Here is an 18,133-nt window from a genome sequence, read left to right on the forward strand (position 1 = left end):
GAAATCACTACACAACATTGACAACGAAAATGTATACCAATGCTTATGCCTGGGCATTGTGAGTGATTTCCCTAAGATAAGCTAATAGAAAACTTTTTATTTTAGGAAGAGAGAGCTCTAAGGAAAAAACGTGATAATATTTATTAAAATTAACACTAAGAACATGAAACGCACTGTGAAAAGAATAATCCCTAGTGCACACAGGTAAATAAAGTGTCTAGTTGTTCGGGACGGAACCGAAAAGTTTAGACGACCCAACAAAGAGGACGAATCAATATCACCACTAATCAAATTATACAGAAAAATTATTCCTAAAATTATTCTGCGATTGGTTAGCGATGGAAGATCAATAAGCTGGAGCCTACTACGAAAGAGTTCTCAGTGAGAGTGTACGGTCGCTTTTGTTTTCTGCTCCGCAAATTTGCCTGATTTTTTAATTAATCATTTTTATTAATTGTTCACACAACTGCGGTCGGTTTGTTCAAATATTCCTGTGCAAGGTTTGATCCGTGGTTTTCTGTGTTTTCTTTTAAAATTGTTTTTTAATCTTGTTGAAGTTTGGTTCAGCGTCGTATTGACATTTAGTTTGCACTTTGCTCCCTGACTTTACTCTACACGTTTGTTAGTGTGCGTGTGAGTTTACTTGCTCTCTCGATTTCGGTCGTCGTGCTGTGCAAATAACTCTCTGTGTTTCTTTCGTTACGCTCTGTAACGGCTGTTTTTTTGTTGATTATCTCTCTCAACATAATCATTCGTTCTGCTCTTCAACGGCTGGTTGTTGTTGGACTCGCTCTGTCAGCCAGGTTGTGCGATAATATGATGCATATTAAATGTGCAGGTCTCACTGGTCGTAGCTATGACAAGATTATGTCCACGGTAAAAATTGGTAGTGGGGGTGTACGCTGGTCTTTTCCGATTTGTTAAGAAAGACAGATCAACTTTTCTAAAATGTACAGCGCTGAAAGGGCTCAGTTTTTAAAACTGAAAAAGCTTTCTAAGCAGTTATCCAGTGATATGGCTGCTGCTGAAGAAATACTAACCCAGTTTGATTTCGAGAGTCCCCCACCTCATTTGGAGTCTTTATCGTTGTTGGTACCTCCCTCTGTACCAACACCGTCACCTAATTCGCTTTCCCCTCCCTCACCTTGCGCTTCAGTTTTGTCATCCGTTCCTAATTCGCTCGATCCTATATCACTTGTTCCTGAAGCTATTGGTTCTTCTGTTGAGCCTGCTATTGATACTGAGGTTTCTGTTCAAAAATTGGAATCTTCTCCAATTGCTGTTCAAGCCATGAGTGTTAATAATTCAGTCACTCCCGGCATATCCTTATCAGTCGTCTCTCCTCGAAAGCAAGTTTTCTTATCTATTCTTTCATCTGATACGACCTGTGAGGCAGTATCTGCTTTTACAGCAAGCAAGACTTCAGCTAAGGTTTTTATATCGAAGTTTAGCTTCGCAGCTCCGCGTGAAATTGCCTCTTTTAAGATAAATGTGCCGATAGAACATTTTAAATCCTTATGTGATCCAAACTTCTGGCCACCTCATGTGGTTGTTCATGAATTTAGACCTAAAAATCGTAACAGATCTACTCCTATTGCTGTAAATCTACCTTCGGTGCAATCGTCATCTAACACTGTACCAAAAAACAAAATTTTTTCCAATCTTCTTCTCAACTGTCTCTGATTTATCAAAATGTACGGGGCTTGAATTCTAAACTGAAAAGTGTATTCTTACACAGTTTTAGTGTACAATATGATATTATTGCATTTACTGAAACGTGGCTAAGTAATAATATTCATAATAGTGCAATACTTTCAAATAATTTCACTATTTTTAGACTTGATCGTTCAATGCGCAGAGGGGGTGGAGTGCTAATTGCGGTTAAATCCAGTATCCTCTCTGATGTGTTTACCTTTTCGTTCCTTCATTATAACATCGGCCTTGCAGCATTTTTGCAAATCGATTATTCAACCATCTCAACATGGTTTTGTTCAAAATCGTTCAACGTCCACTAATTTACTTGAATTTACTTCGCTTGTCAATGATAGTTTTTCTAAAAAAATGCAAACGGATGTTATTTATACTGACTTCAGTAAAGCATTTGACTTAGTACATCATCACATACTAATTCTTAAGCTTGAACGCCTAGGATTTTCGCCTAGACTTGTATCTTGGATTTCATCCTATTTAATTGGTAGAACCCAAAGAGTCCTGCTCAGAACAGCTATGTCTAAAGTTATCTTTGTTTCGTCTGGTGTACCTCAGGGTAGCCATTTGGGTACATTACTCTTTTCCCTTTTTATAAATGACCTTCCTAGTTGTATCTCGTATTCTACTATATTTATGTATGCTGACGATGTAAAACTTTGCCTTCCATACTCCAGTGCAACTGGACATCATCACCTTCAGGATGACCTAAGTGCATTTCAACTTTGGTGTGTGGCAAACCAGCTGGACTTAAATTGCTCACCGTTCCTCTAATTGTTGATTATAAAATTAGCAATATTTCCTTACGACGCATCCACTAAATTTTAATCTTCATATTTCTACCATCATTAATGAAGCCAAAAGTGTGCTTGGCTTTATTAAACGTTGGTCTAAGGAATTTAAAGATCCTTTTACCACCAAGAGCTTATTTACTTCGCTTGTGCGTCCCATCTTAGAGTATTGCTCTGTTGTATTTTCTCCGCAGTATAAACTGCATCAGGATCGTATCGAATCGGTCCAAAAACAGTTTCTTCTCTTTGCCTTAAGATACCTTAGATGGGACAGTAATTTACGATTACGATTATTTATTTATTTATTTATTTCTTAAAGCTATTGACAAAAACGAGTATCAAATTAAATTAAAAAAAAAAAAAAAAAAAAAAAATGAAAACGTAAACAAAGTACAGGATATAATATCAATAGTAACACCGACCCGATGGGGGTATTTTATTTGCCAGTCCGGCCAGCTATGCCCACGTCTCACAGCCAAATATGGTCAGTGAAACTAATGATGCTATAAAAAGAAGTGTTAGTAGGAAAACTTAGAAAAAAAATATTCAATGTAAAATAATAAATATTTCTTAAAATAAAAAATAAAAACAAATATATTAAAAAAAAAGAAAGAAAAAAATGTGATAAATAAGAATTAGTACAGAAAAATAAAAAGTAAGGTTTTAAAAGAAATTGCAAGAAAAGTTAAAAATAAAAAAAAAAAAAAAATAGATAAGAAATAGTAAAAAGAAAAAGAGTAAAGGAAGATCACAGAATAGAATATAGAATAGAATTAAGAAATCACTACACAACATTGACAACGAAAATGTATACCAATGCTTATGCCTGGGCATTGTGAGTGATTTCCCTAAGATAAGCTAATAGCAAACTTTTTATTTTAGGAAGAGAGAGCTCTAAGGAAAAAACGTGATAATATTTATTAAAATTAACACTAAGAACATGAAACGCACTGTGAAAAGAATAATCCCTAGTGCACACAGGTAAATAAAGCGGACGATAGTGTCTAGTTGTTCGGGACGGAACCGAAAAGTTTAGACGACCCAACAAAGAGGATGAATCAATATCACCACTAATCAATTTATGCAGAAAAACAATTCCTAAAATTGTTCTGCGATTGGTTACAGATGGAAGATCAATAAGCTGGAGCCTACTATGATAAGACGGTAATCGTAAATTACTGTCCCATCGAAGATCCCTTAAGGCGAAGAGAAGAAACTGTTTTTGGACCGATTCAATGCGATCCTGATGCATTTTATGCTGCGGAGACCAAACAACAGAGCAATACTCTAAGATGGGACGCACAAGCGACGTAAATAAGCGCTTGGTGATGAAAGGATCTTTAAATTCCTTGGACCAACGTTTAATAAAGCCAAGCACACTTTTGGCTTCATTAATGATGGTAGAAATATGAAGATTAAAATTTAGTGGATGCGTCGTAAGGAAATATTGCTAATTTTATAATCAACAATTAGAGGAACGGTACGACTGAAGGTCATTGTCATACACTTTGAGCAATTTAAGTCAAGCTGGTTTGCCACACACCAAAGTTGAAATGCATTTAGGTCATCTTGAAGGTGATGATGTCCAGTTGCACTCGAGTATGGAAGGCAAAGTTTTACATCGTCAGCATACATAAATATAGTAGAATACAAGATACTACTAGGAAGGTCATTTATAAAAAGGGAAAAGAGTAATGGACCCAAATAGCTACCCTGAGGTACACCAGACGAAACAAAGATAGCTTTAGACATAGCTGTTCTGAGGAAGACTCTTTGGGTTCTACCAATTAAATAGCATGAAATCCAAGATACAAAATAGCGTTCAAGCTTAAGAATTAGTATGTGATGATGTACTAAGTCAAATGCTTTACTGAAGTTAGTATAAATAACATCCGTTTGCATTTTTTTTAGAAAAACTGTCATTGAAAAGTAAATTAGCGGACGTTGATCGATTTTGAACAAAACCATGTTGAGATGGTTGAATAATCGATTTGCAAAAATGCTGCAAGGCCGATGTTCTAATTTTCTCAACAGACAGATAATTTCGCAATGCCTCTATAGTTGGAAATATCAGATCTTCCACCTTTTTTGTATAAGGGAATGATGAAAGATTCTTTCCATATTGAAGGGAACACAGCAGTATCCAAGGACAAGTTAAACAATTTTAGTAATTGTGACTGAAGAGAAACACTGCACTCTTTAATCACACAACTAGGAATATTATCGGCACTGGGAGAGAAAGATGATTTCAACGTCCTAATGGCCGCAGCCAGAGAGGCTGCAGTAACTTTATGAGTATTTATAGACCCATATTCAGAAAGAGGATATGGATATGAGTTGTTGTAGAGATTAGCAGAAGAATAAGTTGATTGAAAAAAATCAGCAAATAGATCAGAGGAATCCTGGTCATTGCAAGTTTTTTCACCACCAAGGACAAATGAGGACGGCAAACCAGAAGATTTACGCTTCAAGTTTACAAATGAATAAAATTGTTTGGGATCTCGAGCAAACTGACGTTTGCAACGTATAAGATTATTCTCATAACAGCTAGAATTCAAAAGATTAAAGTTTGACTTGGCAATGGACCAGTCAACACTTGAACCAGACTTTTTATAATTTTTAAAACATTTAGTTTTAATGTTTCTCAAGTTCAAAAGAGTCTTGGTATACCAAGGTGGTTTATTTGAAACTGGCGAAATACGGCAGAGAGGCACACAAACATCCAGAATAGAGTTTAAGGTAGAGTAAAAAAAACGATGCTGCCAAATTAATATCATTCGACTCATATAAAATAGACCAGTCTGTTGAATTAATTAATTCATTAAGCAACACAAAATCGCATTTACGATAACAACGACTTGGATTAGAAGACAAAGGAGTATAATTGAGATGATTATCAACAGCTAATAATACTTCAAAAGTGGGGTGATGTATATCCTCAGGTATGCAGAATGGAGTCGATCTCATGACATTAAAGAGCGAATCGTAATTAGTAAACACAAGATCAAATGTGCGATTTAGATGATTAGAAATAGAGCTCATCTGAAACGGGGACAGGTTAAACAATTCATCAAAAAGATAGTGATCGATTGTCGGAATAAAGTAATTTGTATTACAAGTTGCTGACCAAGAAGTGTTGGGAAAGTGAAAATCCCCCAACACAAGAAGCAAGTCTTTATCATTCACATGCTCATAAACCTCTTTAATACAATTAATATGATGAGCATAAAATTGTAAATCAGAAGTGGGAGGGATATAAGAACATGTGATAAACAGTGAGCGCGATGGGAGAGTTAATTTAACCCCTAAAATCTCCACATCATGAAGGGACGAAAAGGTAAACACATCAGAGAGGATACTGGATTTAACCGCAATTAGCACTCCACCCCCTCTGCGCATTGAACGATCAAGTCTAAAAATAGTGAAATTATTTGAAAGTATTATGAATATTATTACTTAGCCACGTTTCAGTGAATGCAATAATATTATATTTTACACTAAAACTGTTTAAGAATAGACTTTTCAGTTTAGAATTCAAGCCCCGTACATTTTGATAAATCAGAGACAGCTGAGAAGAAGATTGGAAAGAATTTAGTTTTTTGGTACAGTGTTAGATGACGATTGCATCGAAGGTAGATTTACAGCAATAGGAGTAGATCTGTTACGATTTTTAGGTCTAAATTCATGAACAACCACATGAGGTGGCCAGAAGTTTGGATCACATAAGGATTTAAAATGTTCTATCGGCACATTTATCTTAAAAGAGGCAATTTCACGCGGAGCTGCGAAGCTAAACTTCGATATAAAAACCTTAGCTGAAGCCTTGCTTGCTGTAAAAGCAGATACTGCCTCATAGGTCGTATCAGATGAAAGCCTAGATAAGAAAACTTGCTTTCGAGGAGAGACGACTGATAAGGATATGCCGGGAGTGGCTGAATTATTAACACTCATGGCTTGAACAGCAATTGGAGAAGATTCCAATTTTTGAACAGAAACCTGAGTATCAATAGCAGCCTCAACAGAAGAACCAATAGCTTCAGGAACAAGTGATATAGGATCGAGCGAATTAGGAGCGGATGACAAAACTGAAGCGCATGGTGAGGGAGGGGCAAGCGAATTAGGTGACGGTGTTGGTACAGAGGGAGGTACCAACAACGATAAAGACTCCAAATGAGATAGGGAAGTCTCGAAATTAAACTGGGTTAGTATTTCTTCAGCAGCAGCCATATCACTGGATAACTGCTTAGAAATCTTTTTCAGTTTTAAAAACTGAGCCCTTACAGCGCTGTACATTTTACAAAAGTTGATCTGTCTTTCTAAACAAATCGGACAAGACCAGCGTACACCCCCACTACCAATTTTTACCGTGGACATAATCTTGTCATAGCCCCGACCAGTGAGACCTGCACATTTAATATGCATCATATTATCGCACAACCAGCAATTGACAAATTGCGCTTGTGCAGAGTCCACTGCCTGCCTGAACGTACAAGATTTTTTGCAGCAGCTCATATTGGCAATTGGGATTACAATAGAAATTAAAGAAATGCAGCAGAAATAAAAACAGAGTAAAATATGTTGACCGAGCGAGTCCAACAACAATCAGCCGTTGAAGAGCAGAACGAAAGATTATGTTGAGAGTGATAGTCAACAGCAAAACAGCCGTTACAGAGCGTAACGAAAGAAACACAGAGAGTTATTTACACAGCACGACGACCGAAATTGAGATAGTGAGTAAGCTCACACTAACTAACGTGCAAAAAGTAAGCACAGGGAGAACGCCAGAAAATAGAAAACTATAGCAAAGTGCAAACTAAATGTAAATACGACGTTGCACCAAACTTCAAAAAGATTAAAACAGCAAACCACGGATCAAACCTTGCACAGGAATATTTATACCAACTGATCGCAGTTATGTGAACAATTTAATAAAAATGATTAATTAAAAAATCAGGCAAATTTGCGGAGCAGAAAACGACCACCCAATACAAAAAAAACTTCGGCGGGTATATGTCCAAAAGTTACTATCTATGACCTTAAAATAATTACTAAGCCTAGGAGCGTGGCATATAAGAAAAATTAGTATAAAAAGCCTATCAAGAAAATTATCTTTTATATAATTAATTTAAAATATATACAACTATATATTCTAGATAAACAGTCTCTGAACCGATTGAAAATGTTAAATCAAGCTATAGTATATAAATATATATTCTTTTGGATAAACAAAATATATTTTAGTACTATTTTCTATCTGTTTGTGTCACGATTCCCTCGACAGGAGTTTGGATCCGATCGATTTATTTTATTTTATTTTGTGACAGCCTCACAAGATTGGTTAAAAATATATATTCATCTTTCACTTTTTGCCTTGAGATACATAAATAATAGGTTTTTTAAATAATCGCGAATTTGTTTTTGGTAAGTATACGCTATATCTCTTTATAGGCGAAGTTTTTTCGACTAAGCAAAGGGATGGAGATCGAGATTTTCACTAAACAAGAAAGAAGAGTCTAGTCGAGACTGCTCGACTAAGAGATACCTTGAACCCTCCATGCTGTACGCACACATACATACATATGCATCACCCTCACGCACCCACGCTCTGATAACTGCGCGGTAAGCAGTGACTGCGCTTGGGCTGCGCTGCAGTGTGGACAGTATTATGAGAATTTATTTGGTGAATAACTGTTTTTGTAGACATACAATCTTACTGAAATTTTCAGAGCGTAATCGTATGGTCACAATGTATGTACATTCCAAAGCACAGGTCTAGTACTTGAAATACGTTTTTTACAAATTGGGGGCGAACAGGGCGTGGTATAAAAAAAAAACAAAATCAAGTTTTTGATTATTCTCGATAAAAAGTTATCGAATGAGTTATCAAAAAATAAAGCAAACTTCTACTGTGTATGGTATACACGAGTATGCACACAAAATTTCAACTCTCAAGCTCCTATATCATCTGAGATCTCGGCGTTCATACGGTCAGACGGACGGAGGGATGGACGGACAGACGGACAGCTCTATATCGTCTCAGCTCGTCGTGCTGATCAAGAATATATAAGTTAACGACAGACCCTACAAAAGGGCATTGCACCGGCCCAATTATATCACGGAACCAGTGTATGCACTTTTGACACGTGCGCTTTGTCAGCAGAATACAGCAGCAACGCAACCGCAATTGTGGGAGCCTATCGCCAGCAGTAATAATAAGATCAATGCACTTGGCCAAAACACACTCTGGTCAACGTGTGCTTTTCCGCCACGAGCGCCGAGTCAGCGCACCGATCAGAATCATCAGCACCAACAGCAGTGACCACGGCGGCAGCGACGCCAATAGCAGCAGCGGCAACTTTCATATAAATATTACTTGTATAATTACTCTTAAGTTTAGTTCTAATCAAACTCCGAGAGTGAATAAATGTTTTTTTTTTAATCCAAAACACGCTTTCGCATATTTAATTGGCGCCCGAGCAGGGACCCGCGATCGTTATCTTAGAAAGTTTACTCGTCGAAAAAAATAGTATCAACTATTGTTCGCGAGAGCACCTATAACGAAATATAGCTGCTAATAACGCGACAAAAATTCTTAGTGCCTAATCCGTAGCTATCGAAACGTTAGTACCTAATCTGTAGCTAATGGGAGCATTCGAACGATCCGTAATAGTGACTAATCCGCAGCTACACCGTGTTCGTGAAAGAGTGACTCTAAATACGTAAACGAGGTACGGTCGTAGCAACAAAAATATTGAACAATTCACCTAGAAATTAAGAAAAACAAAAGAAATATTGAACTTTAACACTTAGTATTTAAGAAAACTCTAAAAATTGTACTACTGAGCGACATCTAGTTGCCCGGTATAGCGTATGGCCCGTAAAGCCATACAATAATAGCCAGGAAGATCACTGCGTTTATCGCGTAGGAATTTACTAACATAAATTAAGATTTCAAGAACATCATCTGAAAACAAACCACCATAATTTTCCGATTTGATAAAAATTCTTTAAATCTGTCCGTGATCATTGACGAACTAACGACCGCATTCTCTAAAATAAACATGCCACCACCAGAAAATTCATTCCCATCCACCAGTACAGGTGCCATAAAACCAACTTACTTGACCGAACCAATTGAGAGTACAATAGAGAGACACCTTAGGAAGATTTTGTCTGAGAGAGGTGACGAGATACTTAACCCAGGTACAACCGTTTCAGTCGAGCAAGATCAGACGATTCTCCCAGAACATATGGGACGAATCAACGAGTTAGACAAGTTACCAGACGTTGTAAGAGTTTTGAAAGACTTTTTTGGGACTATTCACTTCATGGCGCAAAAGTGTAGACAGGATATTTGAGGCCTACTCTACTGTACAGGGAACACCAAAGCACTATGGTATCTTAATGGTAGTAAGAAGTAAAGTAGTTGGCGAAGCTGATGCCGTATTAGAAGCATATAATACCCCACTAAGAAGGCAGACCAATTACTTTTATATTAACAGAGGAGAACTATGCAACAAACGAAAAGGAAGTGCTAGCAATAGTTTGGGCATTGCCAAACATTCGAATTTACTTGTATGGAACTGCCAAAGTTATTATATTTACAGACCACCAACCAATAATCTTTGCTCTAAGTAATAAAAATCACAATGGAAAATTAAAACGTTGGGAGAGTTACTTAGAAGAGTTCAATTACGAGTTAACTAACGTTGCAACTAACGTAGTTGCAGACGCTTTATCAGGAACCCAATAAATGAAGTCAATAGTACAGAAACCACAGGTATGAGTGATGAAAGTTCGTCACACAACCTCATCCCCACAATAGAAACACCTATTAACGTTTTCAAGCATCAGCTATTCATAGTAATCGGCGAAAAGTACGATTATATATTCGAAATTCCCTTTCCTACATACCATAGGCATACAGTAACGCAAACCCACTATACCGAAGACGAACTAATTGACATTTTTAAGAAACGACTTGACCCAAACTAATTAACGGCTTATTTACTCCAAAACATATAATGGGCAAAATACAGGAATTCTACCCACTTCACTTTTCCAATTATAAAATACGATACACTCAAAGAAAAATAGAAGACATTACGAACGTTGATGAACAGTATAGAATTATAGCACAAGAGCATAGACGAGCACACAGAAATGCATCAGAAAATAAAGCCCAAATTCTAGAAAAATTTTTCGTCCCTCAACTACACAAAAAACTTAAGAAAAATTACAAAATCATGCTTAACATGCAGAGAGTCAAAATATGATAGACACCCTCCACATCCCGCAATTCAAGCAACACCAATTCCCAAATTTCCAGGCGAAATCATTCATATAGATATTTATATAAGAATAGTGATAAACGATGATAAACGATAGAATAAGACTATTTTAACTAGCATCGATAAATTTTCAAAATACGTTCAAGTCAAGATTCTAAATTCTGCAGAGGATATTAAAATCCCATTAAGAGAAATCCTAATTGCATTCAGCATGCCCAGAACTGTAGTAATCGACAACGATCGAGCTTTAAATTCAGATAGAGAGATTTCACTCCACCCTTTCAGAGATAATGACTTGCCTAAGAAAAGACAATAAAGATATGAGTTTCACAGATACACTCTTTAAATTGTAGCAGAAAACAGAAATTCAACCATTAGAACAGTTTCAGGAAAAAGTACGCAGGCGTTTTGCTAACTGCGCAGTAAGCAGCGACTGTGCTTGGGCTGTGCTGCAGAGTTGCCAATATTATGAGATTTCTTAAATAATTTAATTTCTTTCGGAACGTAATCATAATGTTTAAATGTATGTATGTATATGCAAGAACAAGTCTCTAGTGTTTGAAATACGGCTTTTACAAAAATCGAAAAATACCATATAAAATCCTTCTTCGATTCTTTTCATAAGTTTCTTTTACTTGCATGCACATGTATATATATGTACATATATGAACATGTGCAAAGGATCGAAAATCGCATCCCATTTCGTTTACTGAACTTAATCAGATACTAAATTTTCTTTTTTAATTCCTTCTTATAGACAACCCCACGATCATTATAATGAAATCAGTAGCTTAAACATATGAGGGAGTTACCCGCCAGTCACTATACCACACACAATTACAATGTGTACGGGTTTCCTGCCGGTCAGAGTGCCACAAAGAATTGGCAATTTATTTATTTATTTATTTCTTAAAGCTATTGACGAAAACGAGAGTCAAATTAAATTTAAAAAAAAAAAAGAAAGAAAGAAAGAAAAGAAAAAGTAAGGTTTTATATATAAGGTTTAATAAAAAATAAATAAAAAAAATAGATAAGAAATAGTAACAAGTAAAAACACTCTAGTCGAGACTGCTCGACTAGGAGATACCCTGAACCCTCCAAGCTGATATTCTTATCATTCTGCACTTCTTTTATGCACGCACACATACATACACATGCATCCACCCTCACGCAGCCGCGCTCTGCTAACTGCGCAGTAAGCAGCGAATGCCCTTGGGCTGCGCTGCAGTGTGGGCAATGGTATGAGAATTTACTTGGTGAATAGCTTCGTTTGTAAACATACGATCTTAATGAAATTTTCAGGGCGTAATTATATGGTCAAAATGTGTGTACATTCCAAAGCACAAGTCTTTAGTACTTGAAATACGTTTTTTGCAAATTAGGGGCGAAGGGGGCGTGGTATCCAAAATCTGTTGATTACAAAATGTTTGTATTCATCATATATATATACACAGTAAATCTGAAGTCTCTACATCTAATAGTACTCCGATGAGGCTCAAAAACAAAATCAAATTTTCGTTTATTCTCGATAAAATGGTTATCGGATGAGTTATCGAAAAAATAAAGCAAACTCGTACTGCGTATGGTATACACGAGTATGCACACAAAATTTCAGCTCTCTAGCTTTTATATCTTCTGAGATCTCGGCGTTCATACGGACGGACGGACAGACGGACAGGGCTATATCGACTCAGCTCATCGTGCTGATCAAGAATATATATACTTTGTGGGGTCTGCGATGATTCCTTCTGCCTGTTACATACTTTTACACAAAAACATTATACCCTGATTTCCCATTTTCAATGGGAGTAAGGGAAGAGCACAGAATAGAATATAGAATAGAATTGAGAAATCACTACACAACATTGACAACGAAAATGTATACCAATGCTTATGCCTGGGCATTGTGAGTGATTTCCCTAAGATAAGCTAATGGCAAACTTTTTATTTTAGGAAGAGAGGGCTCTAAGGAAAAAACGCGATAATATTTATTAAAATTAATACTAAGAACATGAAACGCACTGTGCAAAGAATAATCCCTAGTGCACACAGGTAAAAGAAGCGGACGATAGTGTCTAGATGAATAGTGTCTAAATAAAGCGGACGATAGTGTCTAGTTGTTCGGGACGGAACCGAAAAGTTTAGACGACCCAACAAAGAGGACGAATCAATATCACCACTAATCAATTTATGCAGAAAAACAATTCCTAAAATTGTTCTGCGATTGGTTAGCGATGGAAGATCAATAAGCTGGAGCCTACTATGATAAGACGGTAATCGTAAATTACTGTCCCATCGAAGATACCTTGGACCGATTCAATGCGATCCTGATGCAGTTTATGCTGCGGAGACCAAACAACAGAGCAATACTCTAAGATGGGACGCACAAGCGACGTAAATAAGCGCTTGGTGATAAAAGGATCTTCAAATTCCTTGGACCAACGTTTAATAAAGCCAAGCACACTTTTGGCTTCATTAATGATGGTAGAAATATGAAGATTAAAATTTAGTTTACAATCAAAAGAAACACCAAGATCTTTGACTGTAGGGATGCGTCGTAAGGAAATATTGCTAATTTTATAATCAACAATTAGAGGAACGGTACGACTGAAGGTCATTGTCATACACTTTGAGCAATTTAAGTCCAGCTGGTTTGCCACACACCAAAGTTGAAATGCACTTAGGTCATCTTGAAGGTGATGATGTCCAGTTGCACTCGAGTATGGAAGGCAAAGTTTTACATCGTCAGCATACATAAATATAGTAGAATACAAGATACAACTAGGAAGGTCATTTATAAAAAGGGAAAAGAGTAATGGACCCAAATAGCTACCCTGAGGTACACCAGACGAAACAAAGATAGCTTTAGACATAGCTGTTCTGAGGAAGACTCTTTGGGTTCTACCAATTAAATAGGATGAAATCCAAGATACAAGTCTAGGCGAAAATCCTAGGCGTTCAAGCTTAAGAATTAGTATGTGATGATGTACTAAGTCAAATGCTTTACTGAAGTCAGTATAAATAACATCCGTTTGCATTTTTTTAGAAAAACTATCATTGACAAGCGAAGTAAATTCAAGTAAATTAGTGGACGTTGAACGATTTTGAACAAAACCATGTTGAGATGGTTGAATAATCGATTTGCAAAAATGCTGCAAGGCCGATGTTATAATGAAGGAACGAAAAGGTAAACACATCAGAGAGGATACTGGATTTAACCGCAATTAGCACTCCACCCCCTCTGCGCATTGAACGATCAAGTGAAATTATTTGAAAGTATTGCACTATTATGAATACTATTACTTAGCCACGTTTCAGTAAATGCAATAATATCATATTGTACACTAAAACTGTGTAAGAATAGACTTTTCAGTTTAGAATTCAAGCCCCGTACATTTTGATAAATCAGAGACAGCTGAGAAGAAGATTGGAAAGAATTTTGTTTTTTGGTACAGTGTTAGATGACGATTGCACCGAAGGTAGATTTACAGCAATAGGAGTAGATCTGTTACGATTTTTAGGTCTAAATTCATGAACAACCACATGAGGTGTCCAGAAGTTTGGATCACATAAGGATTTAAAATGTTCTATCGGCACATTTATCTTAAAAGAGGCAATTTCACGCGGAGCTGCGAAGCTAAACTTCGATATAAAAACCTTAGCTGAAGTCTTGCTTGCTGTAAAAGCAGATACTGCCTCACAGGTCGTATCAGATGAAAGAATAGATAAGAAAACTTGCTTTCGAGGAGAGACGACTGATAAGGATATGCCGGGAGTGACTGAATTATTAACACTCATGGCTTGAACAGCAATTGGAGAAGATTCCAATTTTTGAACAGAAACCTGAGTATCAATAGCAGGCTCAACAGAAGAACCAATAGCTTCAGGAACAAGTGATATAGGATCGAGCGAATTAGGAGCGGATGACAAAACTGAAGCGCAAGGTGAGGGAGGGGCAAGCGAATTTGGTGACGGTGTTGGTACAGAGGGAGGTACCAACAACGATAAAGACTCCAAATGAGGTGGGGGACTCTCGAAATCAAACTGGGTTAGTATTTCTTCAGCAGCAGCCATATCACTGGATAACTGCTTAGAAATCTTTTTCAGTTTTAAAAACTGAGCCCTTACAGCGCTGTACATTTTACAAAAGTTGATCTGTCTTTCTAAACAAATCGGACAAGACCAGCGTACACCCCCACTACCAATTTTTACCGTGGACATAATCTTGTCATAGCTACGACCAGTGAGACCTGCACATTTAATATGCATCATATTATCGCACAACCTGGCTGACAGAGCGAGTCCAACAACAATCAGCCGTTGAAGAGCAGAACGAATGATTATGTTGAGAGAGATAGTCAACAACAAAAACAGCCGTTACAGAGCGTAACGAAAGAAACACAGAGAGTTATTTGCACAGCACGACGACCGAAATCGAGGGAGTGAGTAAGCTCACACTCACACTAACTCACGTGTAAAGAGTAAAGAACAGGGAGTAAAGTGCAAACTAAATGTAAATAACAATTTTAAAAGAAAACACAGCAAACCACGGATCAAACCTTGCACAGGAATATTTGAACAAACCGACCGCAGTTGTGTGAACAATTAATAAAAATGATTAATTAAAAAATCAGGAAAATTTGCGGAGCAGTAAACAAAAGCGACCGTACACTCACACTGAGAACTCTCTCTCTTGCACCTGTCACTTTAGTTAGATTACTACTTAAATAAAACCGTGCCAAAATTGTTACACGAACCGAATTCGTGATAATTTTCACCATGTTCGTGACATCATTTTAAAACACATTTTGGACTATGAACATGCTAGCGGAAAAAAACAAGATTTGTTGCGCAGCTGTTTATTTTTTTAGTTTTTGCTTTTATTTGGAAGAAAGCCGGCTCACTTTAAAAACAATCAACCCATTTTCGGTTCATTTTGGCCTATGTTGATTGAACGAAATATTTCTAGAAATTATGTTCGTGCGAGCCACTGACCAGACAACACATAGACTAGACATGTGGAACAAATTTTTCTACAGCTCGAAACTGTTAAGTTGACGTACCACTATACTTCGGATTTGCTCGGCTCGGTCGCTGGAGGCTCGAGCAGTGAAAATGACGACAAGAACAGTGCGCTGTGAGCGCTCAATCGAAATGGTCACGATTCCGTATGAAGCACAGCTATGATGTGCCATTTTCCCTACTCTCTTTCTCTCAGTCCCTCTCTCTCGCTCTCTATGGCCTCTGAAATCATCACTCTCAATCATCACGATCCCAGCTCTTTCTTTATGAGTGAAGGGTATATCGAAATTTGTAAATCGTTTGCCACGTTCATACAAAATGCTAGCTTTTTCATGATTATTTCTAAAAAGGGTATGAAAGCGTTATTGCTCATAATGAACTATGGGATATCACTTGTGCGTGTGTGTATGTGCATGTATGTAGACATGGGACGTGAACATTGGCTGCCTACCTCAACTTAGAATTGTCTGAACGATTTTGGGTTAGAATACTGCCAATACTTTTTTTCACTATGACCGGCGAGTAACTTATACATATGTATGCGTGTAGAATAGTGACTGGCGGGTAACTCGCGGTAATATTTAAACACCTGATTTCATTTCAATGAAGGTATCAGAAGGTATTTAAAAAAATATGTAGTACTTGATTAAACTCAGTATAAAAAATGGGATGCGATTGTCGATTTCTTGCAGCTATTATATATACATGCGTTGTGGGCAATCGCGTCCCCTGCGTACACACAATCATACATACATATATATGTACATATAAGCGTGAGCCACTTCTCAAGATCAACCAAATGCAAATGTTGGGACCTAAAATTGCTACAAGCAGCAAGAGCTACGCACCTAGGCACACAAATGCTCATAATACATGTAGCAAGGGAGAGTGTGTGCGTGCACATTCGTAGCGAAAGCATTTTCATCATGAGCACCAACGCTTTCATACCCTTCCCACAAATAATATCGAAAACACATATACATACATATTTTGTACGAGCTTGGCAAACGGTTTAAAGAGATCGGTATACTCTTCACACAGGAGGGAAGGCATGGGTTCTAGCTGCGAAGAAATTTCAATTTTCGTGAGCTGCTGCTTGTGCTCACATGAATACATACATATATACATAGCTGAGAGAGCAAAGAGCACCGAGAGAGAGAGAGAGAGAGAGAGAGAGAGAGAGAGAGAGAGAGAGAGAGAGAGAGAGAGAGAGAGAGAGAGAGAGAGAGAGCGCAAGGGAAACATTGAGCACAGAGGGATCTTTTGTTCAACAATCGACCATCTCGGTCGAGCGCCAGAAGCAAAATGATTGTGCTTTTAAATATTCAGGGCCTGAACCTAAAAGTAAGGAGCCGAGCACATACGAAGTTGTGTGGGTCGTAATGTCCTAAAAAAAAGTGTGAAAAACACTACACTACGTGTCCGGTCTATGTGTTCTCTGGTTAGTGAATATATGTAAGTTTTTTGACGGAAGATCACAGCAGCTGTTATTATTTATTATTTATTTATTTATTTCAAAAATATATGTATATCTCTACATATGTATTTGTATACATATTCTTATATATATATATTAGTAAATTATAAAATTAATAAAAAAATTTTGAAATTAATCGACAATCGGAGACTGTGTTCCATTCCATTTCATGTCGGCATTTTAAGGACTATTACCCGGGATTAGCTGTCGAGAAAGCAATAGTAAAATGGATAATGGTAAAAACATGTGCCGAATTATGTATTTCTTCAAATTTTTTTCTCTACCTAATGTCTAAGAAATAATATAAGTCTGGAGATACATATCAACTATTCTATTTGTACGTACATACATACATACATATGTATGTACATGCTATTCCATTCTGAACACCACATAGTGATATGCAGACAATTTTTTAATAGATTGTTTTTTTTTTTCAAGTTGTCTTACAAATACCATTTTAAAAGAATCAAAAAACTATTGATATAAGCTTAAAAAATAATAACAACAACAAAGATATTCAAATTCAAGTGACACGAAAGTGATTGCACCCATGCCATTCTTATATTGTATGGACATACAGTATGTCCGTTAATTGTTTGCAAAACAAAAAAAAAAGTCGTACAAATTCAACTTTGTCATATTTTATTCGGAAAGGCACTTTTTCTCTTAACAAAAACAAATAACAAAAATAATAATAATAGCATCAATAACATAAAAAACAAGTAAGAAAACTCTAGTGGAGCCTGCTCGACTAGGGGATACCCTGAACCCTCCAATCTGATATTTTACACACTGTACACTTCGTTTAGGCACACATACATACATACACACGCTCGTATTAG

General features: G+C 36.9%; 1 protein-coding gene across 1 annotated transcript in view; it reads left to right on the top strand.

Moving 5' to 3' along the window:
- Positions 1 to 17,499: 17,499 nt before the first annotated feature.
- LOC108658545 (unconventional myosin-VIIa-like) overlaps positions 17,500 to 18,133 on the top strand; it is a 35,739-nt gene continuing 35,105 nt past the window's right edge. Inside the window, exon 1 of the mRNA XM_089261160.1 lies at positions 17,500 to 17,524. Coding sequence (XP_089117286.1) covers positions 17,515 to 17,524 — 10 coding nt within the window. The 5' untranslated portion in view covers positions 17,500 to 17,514. The remainder of the gene's footprint in view (positions 17,525 to 18,133) is intronic.

The sequence above is a fragment of the Drosophila navojoa genome, chromosome 2, assembly GCF_054131105.1.
Source record: "Drosophila navojoa isolate 15081-1374.11 chromosome 2, UAZ_NAV_1.0, whole genome shotgun sequence".
Lineage (NCBI taxonomy): Eukaryota > Metazoa > Arthropoda > Insecta > Diptera > Drosophilidae > Drosophila > Drosophila navojoa.